We start from the raw sequence: 20,164 nt of genomic DNA, 5'->3' as shown, positions 1-20,164 counted from the left end.
ACCCTTTCAATTAGAATTACCTTATCATCATGGGAATATATAGTGATTTTGAGAATTTTTACACAAAAAGCAGAGCTTAAACTTGGCTAAGCTGAGAATAATAATGTTAGAGAAACAAAGGAAAAGAAGGAAGTTCAGTAAGTGCTCTGGCTTCTAAACTAATTTCAACCTAATTTCAGTTAAAAATAACAGCCTAAAAAAGTGGTACTACAAAGGAGGAATCCAGAGAACAGTTTCTGCTTTTTCAAATACTTCAGGAAAAAATAATAACAATCATATACTTTTGCCAAGAATAAAACAAGAGGGAACACTCCCTTACTCACTTTATGAAGACAGAAGAACCCCGATACGAAAATATGACAAGAATACTATCCGGGAGGAAAGTTAAAGTTCAGTATTATTCATGAATATAGATAACAAAATCCTAACCAAAACTCCCTAACTTGATGTATAGATTCAAGGAAATACCAATCAAAATTCTAGCAATTTATGAAAATTAACATGCTTATTTGTAAATTTAGATGAAAAGGCAAAGAACCAAGAATAGCCAAGACATTTTTTTTTAAATGAAGAAGATAGGCAGACTTAGTCTTTATAGACTAAGCAAGAGGATTGATAAAGTTATCAAGAGCATTGATAAAGTTACAGAATTAAGAGAGTGCCCTGTTGGTATAAGGATAGACAAATCAACCTACGCATTTATGGGCTCTTAAATTATGGCAAAAGCAGCACTTTAGAGTAAATGTGTCTGGACAATCTTTTTCAATAATAATGCTGGACCAACTGGTTATGTTCATGAAAAAAAATAATGATCCCTTCTATGTACCATACTCAAAAATCTATTTCAGCGGAGTGGATGTAGCTTAGTGGTTAAATGTCTGCTTAGCATATATGATGTCCCAGGTTCAATCCCCAGGACCTTCTTAAAAAAAGAAAAAAAATCAATTCCAGGTAGATTGTAGGACTAAATAGAAAAAGTAAAACAGCAATTTTCTAAAAGATATGAAAATATTTCATGACCTTAATATAGGGATAAATATCTTAGAATACAAATGCGTAACACAAAAACAACAAAACACTAACTATAACGGAAAAAATAACATTGATAACATTGGTATTAAGGATTTTTGCTCATCTAAAGTTACCATTAAGAGAATGAAAAAACATGGGTATCAAAGTGCTTTTATCCAAAATATATAAAGAACTCTTCCAAATCAATAAGAAAAAGGTAACTGAATTTTTAAAAATATGCTAAAGATACATGGACATGTCACAAGAGGATATATAAATGTCTAATGAAGCTATTAAAAGATGTTCAACCTCATTTGTAATCAAGAAATGAAAATTAAAACCTCTACGAAACATCACTACATACAAACAAAACAGCTAAATTTAAAAAGACTGACCAAACCAAAATGAAAGGAATCAAAGATGACTTAGTAGTTTTAGCCTGAGTAACTGGATAAATGAAAGTCCATTTACAGAGGAAGAGAAGACTGGAGATAGTGCAAGTTGGAGGGAAGCAAGAAAGGCAGAATTAAGAGCTCTCTTTTGGAAAGGCTGAGCTTTGAGATGCCTATTAGGCATTCTATTAGAGGTGATGAATGCACTATATTGAGTTTGAAGCTCAGAGGAGAGATCTGCAGAAAGAGTATAAATGTAGAAGTCATCAGCATACAGATATGTGCAAAGCCATTAGAAGGGATGAGATCATCTAGAGAGGGGAAGGTATATATTAGATCAAACCACATGCAATGATTGAATATCAGCAAGTTCATATGGTTCAACCTATAGAAAAGAAGTATAAGAACAGAGTCCTGCAAAACACCAAATTTAAAGGCTGGGAAGAGTAGAAGAAGCCAGGAAGCAAACTACAGAATAGCCAATAAAACAGGAGAAAACTGCAAGCCAACCAAAAAAAGTATTCCAAGAAGGAAGAAGTTAGTTGTGTCGAAAGCTGCTGAGACCAGCTGAGGCCCCACCCACAGAACAGATCCCCCCGAGGAGGAAGAGAGTAGAGTACCCTGCCCCTCTGTCACTGGAGATGCCCCTTGGCACCTTCTATCTTTCCAGCTGCTCATTTTAACATTAATAATAAAAACGTTCAAGAGCTTCAAAAAAAAAAAAAAGCTGCTGAGAGACTGAGTAAAATGAAGGCTGACATTTCACCACTGGATTTGGCATAATGGAGGGCACTAGTAATCAAACAAATATTGCTTCAACATGGGGGTGTCTGTGTGGAGAGCCTAACTGAAATGAGTTCTAGCAGAATGAGAGCAAGGAAGTGGATAAAATGTGTACCATAACTAAGTTTAAGAAGTTATGCTATAAAAGAAAACTAGAAAAATGAGGCAGCAGCTATATGGGTATTTGGGATCAAGAGAGGATTTTTTAAAAGGTATAGTTATGAGCTTATAAAATGATAAAGTAGAGAATAAAAACTGATGATAAAAGATAGAGAGTTATCAATTGCAATGAATGTACCACACTAATGAAAGATGTTGCTAATGTGGGAAAATATGGGAGGTGTGGGGAGCTGGGCATGGGAATCCCCTATATATGCTCTGTAACATTTATGTAATCTAACTATCTTTTAAAAAATAAAAAATGGAAAGACAAAAAAAAAGATAGGGGGGGAGTGGATGTGGGTGGCTCAAGCAGTTGAGCATCTGCCTCCCACATGGAAGGTCCCAGGTTTGGTCCCCGGTGCCTTCTGAAAAAAACAAAAAACAAATAACAAGCGAATAAATGGAAATAAAATTTAAAAAAAAACTCAGGGGAGCTGATGTGGCTCAGTGGTTGAGGACCGACTTCCCACATATGAGGTCCCAGGTTCAATCCCTGAACATGCTTCCTCAAAAAAAGAGAAAAAACTAGGGGTTAACTGTAGGAGCAAGGTCTATATAGATATATGAGAAGTAATAGGATCCAATACATGTGTGTGAGGCAGATGCACACACTGGAGGGACAAAACAGGTAGTTTAATTATTGTAACTGGAGGGGAAGCAGGGTATATGGACAAACAGTATATAAACACATGCAGTTAATGCACTAACACAAGGAGATGGGCATTAATATTATCTCTTTTTTACACATGATGATATTAAATCATATAGGTTAAATAATGTGACCCCAAATTGTAGAAGTAAGATTCAAACCCAAGTTGTCTGATTCCAAAGTTTTCCAATAGATCCATTAACTTGGAATCATGCTATAATGAGTTGGCCTAAACCCTATTTTGTGTGACACTAACTTCATTTTACTGTGTTTCAATTTTCAAGCATATAAAATGAGGATGTTGATCTTAATGATCTTTCTTACAATTCATTTCTATAATATAACTGCACCTTGATGGAATTAAGAGAAAGAGCTGTACTTATTAAGTTCTACAAAAATATTATGCCAAAGTCATAGGGAGCCAATTTTTAGGGCTGACCAAAACAAGGAGTCGTAGGAAACAGTTTAGCCAGTTTTCCTAGTACCAAAAATGAAAAACGAAAACTACGTCTTTGAGAAACACTCTATTTTTCTATCTGCAAGGTTACTATAAAAACTAAACACATTAGTCTAATTTTCTCTGTTTTCCTTTGGGGCTGTAACCCATTCTCTGCCAAAACTCTGAAATATGCTTGAACATACCCAGAGCTAACATTAAGTGCTACTGTAATTCTAGACCATCCATGCTAGTACTAAACAAATCAAACTAAGATGAAAGAAAAGAATTCTTCTGGGTCAGGAAATTATTACTGAAGAGAGTAAGTGTAAAGATTCTTAGATTCACTTCCTTGTCTTCTCCCCCTAGTTCTTATACCAAATATCTGAGCTATCAACATATTCCAATAGGTAAAGAAAACAAGAAATGTTACTTCTGGCATTACGTTAATTTTTAAAAGGACTGTTGGGCGTAAGTCATGTAACACACATATAGTTTCTTCAGAGCAAAAAATTAATATATCCAAAGCTGTGTGAGAAAAACACAGATGCAAACTCAATATTCAATGATGTTAAGGAATTTTAATCCAATCAACATGACAGATTAAGCTGAAATTAACACTTGCTAGTTTTACTCATAAACACAGAAATTCTGGACAAAATACAGTAAAAATGGTTTTTAATAAATGTAAGTGCTGTATAACTTCTGTTTGGACCCTCAGATCTACTGTCCATCCTTCAACACTCTTACTCTGTGCCTGGGAAGCCAGCCTATATGAGCAAAATTAATGGATTCTGTTTTCTTCTGGCTTCTAATTTGGGTTCAGCCAATCAGGAACACTGGCAGGAGATAAGTGGAGGAAAGAAAATGTTCTGATAACTTATCCTCCCCACACTTTAAGTCTAGCACCCTAATGTTACTAGCTCTAGGGTACTGCACTGTCTCTTGTGGTTTCCCTTCGCAGTGAACATTTTTCTCCTTTAATTAATCTCTCTTAAAATTGCCCAAAATGAGAGTGCTATATCTTTCCTCATGGACTCTGATTAATACAATCATCAAATTTGAAAGAAATAAGGGCAAATCGTGAAGTGTAAGAAATGAAGAGGAAACACAAAGACAAAGGAGTGAACTGAAGGTGAGTCCATGACGGTATATAGAAGTGTCAAACTCAAATAAGGCTCTAGCAGTTGGCCATTTCAACGTTTATTCAGGGACAGAAGACAAATTAGTGCCTGATTTTCAGAGCTCTTTGCATAAACCCTAGAGGCAAAAGAAGTTGCCCCTTTAGCAAAAGAGACACTAGACAGGACTTAACCAGGCTGAAGAAGGGGAGCATAAATTCTAAAGTAAGGCCCACTGACAGGGTGCCGAATTCCTGAGCTGTCTGCCCTGTTTATAGTTTCTGGATGTCTCTAGAGTGCTCAGGAGGCCCTCTATTTGAGGCACTGTTTATCGTGGCAGTCAATGAGATCCTGCTGAACTAACAAGGAGATGATGACAGACAACACTCATCCAGAGGAAGACAGTGTCTGCAACTGCAAGCAAGATCGTTCCATCTACTTCCCCATGGAATCCCTCTCAATTAGAAGCAGAGTGGGAATCGCCATCTCAAAATCCTCAAGATTGGGGAATAAACAATGGACTAAAGTAGACTTATTATTAATCTACTAAAGACATTATTATTCTGGCAACGGAAGAACTCTTATCATTGATATAAAGGCAGTGGCCATCAGAGGTTCTGAGGGATAGGACAGGGAAGAACAAGTGTAATATGGGGGCATTTTTGGAACATTGGAGTTGTCCTGCATGACATGGCAGTGACAGATATAGGTCACTGTATATTTTGTCAAAATCTACAAAACTGTGCAGGACAGAGTTTAAACTATAATGTAAGCTGTAATCCATAGTTAGTAGCAATGCTTCAATATGTGTTCATCAATTGTGCCCTATGTTCCACACTAATGAGGGATGTTGTTGTCATGAAAAGTGCGGGAGGGGGAAGGAGTGAGGTATGTGGGAATCCCTTACATTTTTTATGTAACATTTACATAATCTAAAGCTACTTTAAAATTTTTGAAAATTATATGCATATATAAAAAAGAAGTGTCAGAGAAGTTTTCCACATGCTTAGGACAGAAAAGAGATGTTAAGGGAGAGCATGGAAAGGAAATTCATGAGAAAATAAAACCTTAGGCCTATATAATTTATTACTGTGAGGTGTAAATATGGACTATTTGCATGGCGTAATGGTTAGGCTAATGCGTCAACTTGGCCAGGTAATTGTGCCCCGTTGTTTGGTCAAGCAAGCATTGGGCTAATTGTAATACAAGGACATTTATGGACTTTAGTTATCAGTGAGTTCATTGCATAGATGGCTGATTACATCTACAATCAACCAAGGAGACTGCCATCAGCAATGAGTGACTTTTTAACTAACTAATCAGTTGAATGCCTTAAAAGGGGAAGTGATTTCTGCATTCAGAGAGAATTTTCCAGCTGGACTTCACACAGCCAATATCTCTGTGGAACTCATCAAGGACCTTCATTGGAACTCTTGGTTTGCAGCCTGGCTGTGAAATCAGAATTTGGATTTGTGCATACCCATGACAACGTGAGAGAATTTTCTAAAATCTCTTACTATTTACAGATATCTCCTGTTGATTCTGTTTCCCTAGAGAACCCTGACTAATATACGTGGTAAGACAAACTATTGGCAATAAATGGTTCCTAAAAATTTCAAGGGCCCTGGCAGAACCAACTATAAAACTGATCTGTAGGGACAATTCCACAGCATAGGGTTCATTGGAACACCACAAAATTAAACTGTTGAAGATGAGCTCATAAAGAAATTACAAACACATAGGAAAATAAACCATGATCAGAGAGAGTGAGCAGATAAAAATAACAGAGTTAGCAACTCCAATAACTGGAGTTAAGAAAATAATCTGAAAGGACCATAAATTAGCATATTTAAAATGAATAAAGAAATAAAAGTAGGAATAGAAAAATCAGTACAGTGTGAAAAAAGGACAAAAAAACAGATGGTATATCTATCAGGGACTACTGATAATATAATTTAATAGCGATGGCTCAAATAAAGAGACATTTAATTCAGTAATTAATCAAGAAGGTATGCAGTTTGATAGAATTATTTGAATGAAGGGGCATTAATTCAGTAATTATTCAAAAAGATGTGCAGTTGATAAAATTTACCAGAGATGGTTCAAGTAAAAGAACATTAATTCAGTAATTACCCACAAGGGTGTGTGCAGGGTTAAGAGAATTACCTGGGGATGTTAAGGTACCCAGGGTCTAACAGAAACAGGCAAACAACCATTTTTGGGACTAAATAGGACAGAGGAGGAAACACTGTTATCCAAGCCCAGTGGTAGCTGGAACAATGGAGGAAGGATTTCCCTGGCAGGAACTGTACTCTTAAAGGGACCCAGTCAGTGTCAGAGATAAAAGCAAGAAATACACCAACATCTCTTTCCTCTCAAACTCTATCTCCTGTTTGTGTCACCTACTAACTGAAGCCAGAGAAATGAGAAATAGCCAAAGGGAAGAATTAGTAAAGTGGAGGGAAATGTATTAGAAGAAACCACCTAGAAGAAAAAAACAGAGGTAAAACGAGAAAAAAAAGATAGGAAAAAGAAAACAAAAAAGGAAAAGTGGCTAAGAGACATAAAGAAAATGAGAAGGTCTAACCTACATATAAGGGAAATTCCAGAAAGGGAGAATAAAGATAATGTGGGAGAATTATCAGAAGTGATATTGGCTGAGAATTTTCCAGAGTTGAAGAAAACAAGACTCCACAAAATCCCAATTACTGAGCAGGATAAAGAAGAAAAAGTCTACACTTGTTGGCAACAAATTACATAAAAAGGATTTTCCATTGAATCAAGTCCTAGGATTTGTATGATAAAATACATTAAAGAATCCAGTAATATCAGTTTGAGAATTAAGAGAAAATGATTGTAAAGTACTTACCTTATGAGTATTCTATAACAGAAAGCTAAAACAAATCTCCTTGATAAACATTTTGCATTAAAGCCAGAGTATGTGCAAATTTCTTTATACAGATAATAGTACAATTTAAACATTTTCAATTTAGTGTATTGTCCTATTAGGTTCCCAGCTTTTGTATAAAGACAGGGACAACACTGGAATTTACTCATAGGTAAATAGTCAAGTAGTCAATGATGTGCCCTGTGTAACTTGTTAATGGATTTTTAAAAACCTATTACAGTTGGTAATTAACTTCAGCAACATGGCAGGGTGAGAAAATTCCAGGTTCTGACCCACACAAAAACATCAAGAAACCAGCAGAAACAGGTAGAATTAACTTTCTCAGAGATCTGGAAACAGTTAAAGGGTTCCAGTAACTGGGCAAGCACTGAAATAGGAACCTTTAATAGCCTTTCCCCCACCCATTCCAATGCTTGGTGTGGTGCCACCTTGTACTCCCAGTGCAGGTGGTTGGTCCCAGGTTCTGAATGAAACAGAGTAACCCCTATGTGCATACTGGGGTGGCATGTCTGTACCAATCTGTTGGGTGGCAGCCTGAAGGACTAATTCAGTATGCTCATCTCTGTCTTGCTGGTCCTTGCTCTGCATATAGAAACAAGTGGCTGGGCCACTAAAACACCATAAGAAAACTATTCAACCACAACTCCCTGGGGCAAAATTATCATTTGAGACATACAATAGCACCCAGGACTGATAGGAAAGCCTGTGAACTTCCTATGGGGAACTGATAAAGCTATCTGTGCATGCTCAGGACAAAATGCGTGCTTCAAAATAGACCTGAGAGCTGTCTATTTTGCATTTTTGCAAAATGCAAAAGACAGATAATCCTGAAAGCAGTAAGACAGAAGCACCACATCATGTACAGGGAGCCACAATAAGAGTAACTGCTGATATCTCATCAGATATCTCATTTACAGTGGCTAGAAGCCATATGAAAAAATAAAGGTCACTGATAAAGGATAGAAAAAAAGCAGCAACATACAAATAGTACCCAAAAGAGAGATTGTGTGGCTATAACGACAGATAAAATAGACTTTAAATCAAAAACAGTTACAAGGGACAAAGAGGGAAACTATATATTGATATAATGGTCAATAAATAAATTATTAATATAAGGGTCAATAAAATAATTATAAACATATACACACATAATAACAGAGTCCCCAAAATATTAAACTAACATTACAGAAGGATGAAAGAGATGGCTATACATTAACAGGAAGAGACATCAATAGATCACAATAATACAAAAAAAAAAAAGGGAAAAATACACGATTATCTCAATTGATGCAGAAAAGGCATATGACAAAATCTAACACATTTTCTTGATAAAAGCATACTCAGAAAACTAGGAATAGAAAGAAACTTCCTCAGTATGATAGAGAACATATATGAAAAACCCACAGCTAATATCATAGTCAAAATCAAAGCTTTAGGGAAGCAGATGTGGCTCAACTGATAAGAGTGTCCGCCTATCATATAGTAGGTCCAGGGTTCAATACCCAGGGCTTTCTGGCCCATGTGGTGAGCTGGCCCACGTGCAGTGCTGCCACACGCAAGGAGTGCCATGCCACGCATGGGTGTCCCCCATGTAGGGGTGCCCCATGCACAAGGAGTGCGCCCCTCAAGGAGAGCCACCCCATGCGAAAAATGTGGCCCACCCAGGAGTGGCACCACACACATGGAGAGCTGACGCGGCAAGATGACGTAACAAAAAGAGACAGAGATTCCAGATGCCACCTGACAAGAATGCAAGTGCATACAGAGGAACATACAGTGAATGGAAACAGAGAGCAGACAATGTGAGGGAGGGAAGGGGAGAGAAATAAATAAATTAACCTTAAAAAAAAAAATCAAAGCTTTACAGTTTTTCCCTAAGATAAAGACAAGAAAAGGATGCCTGCTTTCACCACTAATATTCAACATCTACTCGAAGTGGTAGCCACAGCAATAAGAAATGAAGAAGAAATAAAAGACATGTAATTTGGAAAGGAAGAAGCAAAACTATCTCTATTCACAGATGACATGATCCTGTGTATAGAAAATCCATTAAGAATAAAAAAGAAAGCTATCAGAGATAATAAATGATTTCAGCAAAGTTGTGAGGAACAAGATCAACATGCAAAAATCAGCTGTTTCTATACACCAGTAATGAACAATCTCAAAAGGAAATCAAGAAGACAATTCCATTCAAAACAGCATCTGAAAGAATAAAATAAATAGGATTAAATTTAACCCAGGATGTGAAAGACTTGCACATAGAAACCACAAAACACAGCTGCAAGATTAAAGACCTAAATAAATAGAAAGACATCCCATGTTCATGGATTGGAATATTTAACATTGTTAAGATGTCAATAACACCAAAAGTGTTTTTACAGATGCACTGTAGTCCCTATGAAATTTCTAACAATGCTTCTTTGCAGAAATGGAAAAGTTAATCCACAGATTCTACCGAATGCCAAGGGGCTTGAAGTAGTCAAAGTCATCTTGAAAAAGAAGAACAAAGTTGGAAGAGTCTTACTTCTTGATTTCAAAACATACTATAAAGTTACAGTAATGAAGACAGGGTGGTAGTGTAGACTAATAGACTATAATTGAGAGTTAGGAAATAAATCCACAGATATATGGCCAGCTGATATTTTACAAGGGTGTAAAGTCCTCTTAAGGGGGAAAGAATAGTCTTTTCAACAAACAAAGCTCAGAAAACTGAATATCCACATGTGAAAGATAAAAAAATGGACCCCGCTTTATTCTATATACAATAATTCAAAATGGGTCAATGACCTAAATATAAGAACTAAAACCTAAAAACTCAGAAGAAAACATAGGAGAAAATCTTCAGGACCTTGTATTAGGCATTAGATTTTTAGATATAACACCAAAAGCACAAGCAATGAGAGAAAAATTGGATAATTTAGACTTCATCAAAATGAAAAAACTTAGTGAATCAAAGGACAGTATAACGAAAGTAAAAAGACAAGCTACAGATTGGGAAAAAAGAGTTGCAAATCATATATATGATAAGGTTTTCTTTCCTTTTTTTTTTTTTTTTTAAAGATTTTTAAAATTTATTTCTCTCCCGTTACCTCCCCGCCCTCCCACCCAGTTGTCTTCTCTCTATGTCTATTTGCTGCATGTTCTTCTGTGACCACTTCTATCCTGATCAGCAGCACCAGGAATCTGTGTTTCTTTTTGCTGTGTCATCTTGTTGTGTCAACTCTCCATGTGTGTGGCACCATTTTTGGGCAGGCTGTACTTTCTTTCATGCTGGGCAGCTCTCCTTATGGGGCATGCTCCCTGCGCGTGGAGCTCCCCTATGCAGGGGAAACCCCTGCGTGGCAGGGCACTCCTTGCACGCATCAGCACTGCACATGGGCCAGCTCCACACGGGTCAAGGAGGTCCAGGGTTGAATAACAGACCTCCCATGTGGTAGGCAGATGCCCTATCCATTGGGCCAAGTCTTCTTCCCCGGGTAAGGTTTTAATATCCAGAATATATAAAGAACTCCTACAACTCAACAACTAAAAGACAAATAATTCGATAAAAAAATGGGATAAGGATTTGATCAGACATTTCTCTAAAGAAGATATACAAGTGGTCAATAAATACATGAAAAGATGCTCAACAATGTTAGACATTAGGGAAATGCAAATCAAAATCACAATGAGCTACCACTTCACACCCACTAAGACAGCAATTATTAAAAAAAACAGAAAGTAACATATGCTCGTATGAATGTGGAGAAATAAGAACTTTTGTGCATTGCTGATAAGGATGTAAAATGGTGAAGCTACTGTGGAAAAGTTTGGCAATTCCCTGAAGGGAGCATAGGCCGTGTTGTGGGCCTGGGTGCCATCACAATGCTGAGTCATAGGTTCTGAGCCATGATGAGTCAGGAGTGCTGAGTCATGGGGCAGGGCCAAGGCACATGAGCCTCCCCTAAATTACCATATCCCTATATATTCCCGCTTCCCCTCCTCTTCCCCGAACTGGTCTGCAGATTGCCGATGAGCCCACATGCTCTGGCTCTCCCAATAAAGTCTCTGGCCAGTGTCTGTGTGGGTTTGTAGCGCGGTCCTCTTCCACGCAGCTGGTTTGCAACCCCGGTGGCAGTTCCCGGAGTGAGGCAGAGAAGTCGGCCCGACAACCCATATCTCACGCCGGCAGCATGAGGAAGGCCCTCTCCCCCGGCGGAACCGGTCCACGAGGTGCAGCCGACTGGCCGCCTTCAGTTCCCCAGAAAGTTAAACATAAATTTACCATATTATACAATAGTATGCGGCAATTCTACTTCTAGATATATACCCTAGATAACTGAAAATGGATTTAAACAGATTTGTACACCAATGTTCACAGCAGCATTATTCACCAAAGGCAAAAAGGTAGAAGCAACCAAACTATCTATGAAGAGATGAATGGATAAAGAAATGTGGTAAATATATAGAACAGACTAGTATTCGGCCATGAAAAGGAATGGTGTTTTGATACATTCTACGACATGTATGAACTCAGAAGACATAATGTTGAGTGAAACACAAAAGGACAGATGTTGTATTATTCCACTTACATGAAATAACTAGTATATTCAAATTCACATGGGGGTGGGTGGGTGGGGAGGGGTTTATATGGGAACCTCTTATGCTTTTTAATGTAATGTTCTTTGTGATTTATTAACTTTAATTAAAAAAATAAAGCTCATAACAGGGTGAAAAATAAAGAGTATCTGTTCCACAAAAAAATAAAAATAAAATAAAGGACAAGTAAAAAAACAAAACAAAACAAAACAATTTCATAGATAGAGTAGATTGCAGGTACAGGAAGTTGGGGTAGGAATAGGGAGTTAATGTTTGATGGACAGAGTTTCCGTTTGGTGTAATAAAAAAGTTTTGGTGGGTTGGCTTTAGCTCTAGCTGTTACTTTGGCTGTCAGACTTCACTGCCACCAATCCTTGTATGGCGTTCAAGACCCATGGGTGCTTTCCAACCCTCAAAAAAAATTTTTTTTGGTAATGGATGGTGGTATTGTTAGCATAATATTGGGAATGTTATTAACATCACTAAATTATACACATGGTAATGGTTAAAATGGGAAATTTTGTGTTACATATGTTATCACAGTAAGTTATTAAAAAACAACAACACACAATAGGGTTAAATAATTACACCATTTCTATTTAATTGTTTAATTTTATTCTTTGCCCTGTCGAAATGAAGAATTAAATGGTGCACTCATAGGAGCACTATTTTGTTATAATACTATTCTATCATAAAATGGGGAAAATCTACAATTATAACATGATTTCTATGTAATAATTTCATTTAACTTCACTGATAATATATTTATTATCAAAGAAGTACAATAACTCAGATTTTCTTAACCAAAGTAATGGACATGTCACAGATGTCATAACTGTATCAGAACTATGCTGAGAAATGCCTTCTCTTGGCCCTTGAGCCTTTGGGTAGGAGCTGGGGTATATGGAGTCTCCAGCAACTAGGAACTTTTTATGATTACTTCAGTGTGTACCATACAAATATCATTTTCAATATATGTAATGACATGAAAAAGACTAAGACATATTGCTATAACCAACCTTAACATATACACTATTTAGTTAAATTCATATACAGATGATTCTGTTGTTTACACGATGGCATTGTTAATAGAAAGGCTTTCTGTGATCAAAAGACTACTGGGACAATAATTAACAAAAGGAGCAAAGATTTGTTAGAGTTTTCCAGTAGTGTCATGTCCAAATTAAAGGGTTTTGAATGGATTAAAACTTAATACACTTATATAATCTCCCTTTTGTAGAAATCCTCACCAGGCCCATTCATTCAATAGCTTCTCCAATGAAAAAGCAAAGTTTTATCTTCATTGAGCAGGTAACACATTTATATATACAGGAGACCTCAGAAAAATTACAAAGGATTTGTAAAATGAGATTTCAAAGGACTAAAGTAATATAACCTACCATTTTAGAACCCAAAATAAAAGGAATGAAAATTATGCACAGTTCTAGCAGAACTATAAACAAAAGGAAATGAGCAATGAAAGTTTGGGCACAAATTTTGAATTCCGGATGAATTAAACACAGATTGAGTAATAAATGAAGCATTCCTACACACAGGGAGAACAATAACTATATTTCTGATGTCATCATTTACAGGATAACTGTAAAAGAAGTAAATGTAGATTCTGATGCTTACATAGTTAATCTTGATTTCCACATATTTTCTTGAGAGCAAGAGGAGAAATTAAACATATAATATACCCTACACAAGCAGACACCTTCTAAATTGCTAAGGTAAAATTAGATGAAGTTATAATAGGCCTATGATGTTAATAGATAGGCCTTAACATTGATCATGAGATCTATCATAAGCTACTTCACAAAAATCTTCCTGCCCTTTACTGAAAACAAATCAGCTATACTATTTTAATATACATCTTAGGGAACATGGGTTCCCTAAGTGACGGTGGGTTTCAAATACATATTAGACTACTAGTAATTACCTACCTCCATTCTGTATCCTACCACATAAAAAATGAGAAAGATACATTTTAAAAATAGTTGCCATTTCCCACCCCACCAGGTAACAAGAACGTGTCACCTTCTATGTGCTGCTTTACATTGGTCATCCATGAATATCAATTTATAAATCTTTTGCTTTAAGATGCTTCCACTTTTAGATATTTGTCACAAAGATTAGATTAAATCCATAGTTAATACAACATTAGAAAAGCCTCTCTGAACATTTCATTATTTATCTTTTAAGCCCTATTAAAAATCCTCAATATTTTAATTTCAAATTTATTGCAGTCATGTAAGGAACAAACATCAACATCACATTCAATTTCTTTCTAATTGAACAAAATCTCTTCCTTTTGGAATTGCTTCCTTTCTTAACTTCTTTATTTTGGCTAACGAAGACACTATTTTCCTGTAACTGAGGGATAAGAATTAACAATTATGACTACTAAATCATTATATAGACATCTTTATGTTATAAAACAACAAAAGGCTAATACCTGAAATGACCGAAGCTAGCTAGAGTAGTCTCACCCCTGTTTATGATTACTCTAGACTTAACCTCACTCTTGATTTTGCTTACCTTTGTGATGGTAATTCTAGATTGACCTTACCCTTGTTTATGGATTAGACTCTCTCTTGTGTATGCTTACTATTGGGATGGTAACCACTCCATCCCCTTCTGTTTAATACCCATATGGAAATCTGTGTGAGGACCTCTACTCTGTACTTTCCTATCCCAGAAGCTTGATCTCTGATAATGATTATAACTTTGTGACTCCCCCTGGTTTGGGGTTCACCCCCATTTTGTTCAGCCCTCTAATGTTTACTAATGAAGGAACCTGTGTCCAGCTCCATCTCAATTATTAATACCCCAAGGTTAAAAAATATTAGAATGTCTGCAGATCAGAAAGACAGTTTTGAGTCATAAGACCACTGTGGTCCATGCAACCAAATATACTTTCTCTCTTTGAAACCCTAGTGTCTCAGTAATTGGCTTTAAAATTGCATCAGGAGAAAGAAACCACTTTTGCTTGGTATCACTTCTATTCTACATATTTATTCAAATACCTACTAAAACAAAATTGTTATCTATGTTTTATTCATTTTTTAAGATTTATCTCAAATGTTACTTATGCTACAAAGTATTACCAGATCCTAAAGAAGGAATTTAATCCTCCATCTAAAATTGCAGAGCAGGGAAGCGGACTTGGCCCAGTGGATAGGGCGTCCGTCTACCACATGGGAGGTCCACGGTTCAAACCCCAAGCCTCCTTGACCTGTGAGGAGCTGGCCCATGCACAGTGCTGATGCGCGTGAGAGTGCCATGCCACTCAGGGGTGTCCCCCGCATAGGGGAGCCCCACGCACAAGGAGTGTGCCCCATAAGGACAGCTGCCCAGCGTGAAAGAAATTTCAGCCTGCCCAGGAATGGCACCGCACACACGGAGAGCTGACACAACAAGATGACGCAAGAGGAAGAAACACAGATTCCCGTGCCGCTGACAACAGCAGAAGTGGACAAAAAGAACATGCAGCAAAGGGACACAGACAACAGACAAATGGGGTGGAGGGGAGGCGGAGAGGAGGGAGAGAAATAAATAAACATAAATCTTAAAAAATAAAATAAAATAAAATAAAATTGCAGAGCATGTTCATCTTGATTATATCTCACACCAGGGCCACTATGTCCTTTTGTGTAGGTTGTACACTGCACAATTCTAGAGTACACCATTCACACTGCATATAACATGAATAGCAGTCACTACTTGTGTGACTGACATGAGTGACCATTCCATGGGAGCCCTATCTTTCCTGGACTTACAATGTTGTATAAATGTCTCTCTCAAAAGAATACTTGCAAATAGTAAGTCATGTTCTTCTTGGTATCCTAATAAATACAGTGCTCAGCAAGGAACTATTTCACGGAACATGCTCCATTTTTTAAAAATACATACATACATACATATATATATAATAAACTTTATTTTTTAAAGAGGTTTTAGATTACAGAAAAGTTACACTGAAAGTATGAGGGATTCCTATATATCCTCTTTCCTCTCCCATATCATCCCCTATTTTTTTTAAAATGTGGTAGTACAATTTATGATGATGCACCTGTAAAAGACACTCATTAAAAAAAATGCTGAATGTTGGCCCATGCGGGAATCCCGCCCTGCACAGGAGGGCTGCCCTGTGTAGGAATCATGCCCATTGTGGGAAAGCTGCCCTGTGCAGGAGTGCCAGCCAACGCAGAGAGCTGGTGTAGCAAGATGATGCAACAAGAGACACAGAGGAGAGAAAATAAGAAGACATAGCAGAACAGGGATTTGAGGTGGTACAAGAGAGTAATTGCCTCTCTCCAACTCTGGAAGGTCCCAGGATTGGTTCCTAGAGCTGACTAATGAGAATACAAACAGACATAAAAGAACACATAGCGAATGGGGGGAGAGGGGAGAAAAGGGGTGGGAGAAAAAAATGCATACTTAAAAAATACCTCACTTGTGGTAAGGACTAACCTACCTACAGTAATAATCTAAAAAATAAAATCATCATTTTGATGTTTATCAGTACTCCACACATCTAACAAATACTGAAGGATGCAACTACCATTGTTATAACTTCTTTAAAGACAAAAACTTAAGCATAAATCAGAAGTAAGAGAAACTTCAAAGATTCCACATATAATAAAACCACAACGTTGGATCAAAATGAATTAAGCCATGGAAAGTGGATGTGGCTCAAGCAATTGAGCTCCTGCCTACCACATGGAAAGTCCCTGGTTCGGTTCCCAGTGCCTCCTCAAGAAGACAGCGAGCTGGCATAATGGGCGGGTGCAACAAGCTGACACAAGAAACACAAGAAGAAAAACATGAGAGATACAACAAAGCAAGGAGCAGAGATTGCCGGGGCCTCCTAAAGAGAATGAGCAGGACAGTGAGCTGGCATGCCAAGCTGATGCAATAAGATGATGCAACAAGAGACATAAGAAAAAAAAACACAATAAGAGACATAACAAAGCAGGGAATAGAGGTGCCTCAAGCAATTAGGTGCCTCCCTCCCATATTGACGTCCCCAGGTTTGGTTCCCAGTGCCTCCTAAAGAAAAAAGGAAGATGAAATAGACACAGCAAATGCAAACAATGAGGGGATGGGAAGAAATAAAATAAATATTAAAAAAAAAAACAAAAACAAACCTTTATGCCTTATGACAAAGTTACTCTATAGAAACAAAGAAAACAGAATACTCTCCGTTTTGCCACTGAAATGTATTTAAGATTTACACTTCTTAAGCAATTTCACTTACACTGTCCTTTTCTAGCAATTTATCACCTCAAGCTTTGATTTTAACATTATTTCACAAGGTTATATTCTGTGCAATGCTAACAGATAGACTGTGAAAAAAGGGTTCTCTGGTCAAATAAGTTTAGGAGTTGCTGCATTGAATATAGTTTTCTTTACTGTAGGACTCCAGAGCTTTTCTATGCTAAGAATTCACAATTTTTACCTCAGAAGGAATACAACCGATTGACTTCAAAAGAGTTCACTTTTAGATTCTCCATCTCTTCCTGATTTGGAAAAAAAGAAATCACTATCACTTAGGTTCCTTTCTTAAGGTTTGGAATGAGCAGTGTGGAGAAGTTGCTTATGCAGGGGTTAAACAGATTTACTTCAACAAGTGATGAAGCCTCACAGTAGATGAAATTTCCCCTTTTAAGTTTGCTTGTCCTTACTGAATCATTTCACATAAAAAATTAACATCCTCTTTACTTATTTTTCCCATTCTGTATTTTGCTAATATCTTCGTTTCCATGAGAATTGGTGTTTTTATCTATTCAGAAACAAAAACATATCTTCTACCTCAATCTACTGTAGAATTATAATTTTCAGTGTGGAAAGTTCAGCTGTTTAGGGAGTGTTTTGGAAATGTATGAGTGGGTTTTTTTTTTTGTTGTTTATTTTTCTTTTTCAATGATTAAGTGTTATGACTTGCATTAATTGGTTAGATGTTAGAGATTCAAAAGGTCCTGTAATGATTATGACAGTCCTGCAAAATTAGGAATGTCTCATAGACATTCATGTAGTTGAAAATCCTGTTTATAAATATCTGTGTATAAAATCTAATGGTTTTACATCTAAATGCTATGTTTTAGATTTCTGCATGATTTTAATACACATTAACAGTTCCAAAAATTAAACTAATGAAATGAAGATTAAACTATATTTTGTTTGAAACTTTACCAAGTGTTTCTCATTATTTCAGAGAAGCATACCATCAATAACAATGCTACCTGAAGCATTTAATATAGACCTGTACAAGTCTATCTGTAGCTGCCATATTCACAATAGTCACAGCTATTGTATGTATCTGACTACTTTATTATGTCTTTGAATGTAGTATTTATATATTGAAATGTGTTATGTACCTTAATTACTTTCATTTATCCTTTGTTATATTTAAGATATTATATATTTTGAAATTATATGTATACATAGGCCACATAACTTTTTAGATTTTCTTTTCAGGATAGTTAAGGGGATATTAAAAAATATTTGTTATATAAAAGGGCTCTGGCAGGATGGGTGAGGATAGGGTATTAAAAAAAGAAAGAAATGGGTCAAATGGACAAGGCATTGTGTTTAACAGAGTTAGAAATCACTAGTCTAGAAGATAATACTCTGGTTCAAAAATGAGGCAGAAGTGGAGAGGTTAGGGAAAGGCAGAGCATGGACCTCTTTTTCACTCAGCTTCCAAGTTTCCATACTTCTAAGGACACATACCTTTACCATGGTAAAAAGTGTTTTACCATTTCACAGAGCCCCACTGTCCTGAATGACTCTACTACCAACAAAAAATCATTAGGAAAAAAAAAAAAAATATATATATATATATATAGTAGAACCTAAAAGGAACACACATATACTTGCCACCACAAGCTCTCCATAAGCCTTCTGAACTCTTTTGTATTATAGATCACCCTTCACTGGTAACGGAATTTTTTGGAAATCCTTACCTCAGTAGTAGTTCCCATATCAGCAGATGGGCTACAGGTGCTGGTATCTGGAGGTGCAGTGCCTACACTGCTTCTGATTGGAGAGCTGGGGACAGGCCCTACTGTGGACTCTGGATAGGCTGAAGATGGATTGAGATTGCCTCTCTTCTGAATCTTGTTCCAGAACTTATTCATAGTATCAGTTAGCTCATATAAGAGCTGGACCTGAACAGAATTAAAAATAAATAAATAAAGGGAAAGCAAATTTTTCAACTACTAGTTAAAATCCACCAAAATATTAATATGTGAAAATTAAAACAAGTCTGAGGAAATAAGAGTCTACAAATATATCTCCAATGATGATATTATATAGACACTATGATCCTCATGAAAAGAGAAAAATAATTCATATAACTTAAAATTTTAAGTATTTTATCATAACTGAAGTTGGAAATAGATGTAATGAAATACTCAGACCTGAAATTTGCTACATACTCACACTGTGATATTTTATAAGCAATCTACCATGTTTTGTGGGAAAATGATGCTAATATAAGCAGTTATTATGGAATAGATTTTTTAAAACATATGAATAAAAGAACAAGCATACACAGAAAAAAAATCTTAGAGGACAGGATCAGAATTAGAGTCAAGTACATCACAGTAAATAGAATTGTTTAGTGACATATGAAATGATATCATTCATATTTCTGAATGATTTCCATACCTAAATGGTCTCTAGTTTTCTGATGAATAAATCTAAATCTGAATTTTTTGCCCAGCAAAATAAATTGGAAAAGAATGATATAACATAGGATATAAAAGGAAAATGTAACATATGAGACTTTTCTATAGATAAAGAACATAAACCATCCAACCTACTACTCCTCTGGGATATGTCATTCCAATATTCAGAGTAAAAATTGTTTAACTTGCACAATGTTTGACTAAGTTCTAAGATATTTACACAAGATTTCATAAATAAGCATTAATCATGGAATTTGTATGACAACACATTGCCATATACTATATAAAACAAGCCCAGGGAAAAAAATGCGAACACAATATATAAGCAAATCCACAGCTGGATACCATATTCTGCTGGCCATTAAAAAAAAAAAAAGAAAGAAATGCTCATATTTATAAAAAGTTTCAGCCCCAGGATACATCCAGA

The 20,164-nt window shown here is 36.4% G+C and overlaps 1 protein-coding gene across 4 annotated transcripts in view; it reads right to left on the bottom strand.

The window, feature by feature from the left end:
- VPS13B (vacuolar protein sorting 13 homolog B) overlaps positions 1 to 20,164 on the bottom strand; it is a 1,042,333-nt gene that overhangs the window by 442,584 nt on the left and 579,585 nt on the right. For all 4 annotated transcript variants that reach the window (XM_071207936.1, XM_071207935.1, XM_058275777.1 and 1 more), the window contains one exon: positions 19,012 to 19,215. In XM_071207936.1, the coding sequence (XP_071064037.1) occupies positions 19,012 to 19,215 (204 nt within the window). The remainder of the gene's footprint in view (positions 1 to 19,011; positions 19,216 to 20,164) is intronic.

Source organism: Dasypus novemcinctus, chromosome 14 (genome assembly GCF_030445035.2).
Source record: "Dasypus novemcinctus isolate mDasNov1 chromosome 14, mDasNov1.1.hap2, whole genome shotgun sequence".
Classification (NCBI taxonomy): Eukaryota; Metazoa; Chordata; class Mammalia; order Cingulata; family Dasypodidae; genus Dasypus; species Dasypus novemcinctus.
The sequence above is the reverse complement of the archived record's forward strand: the minus strand, read 5'-3'. Positions and strand labels throughout refer to the sequence as shown.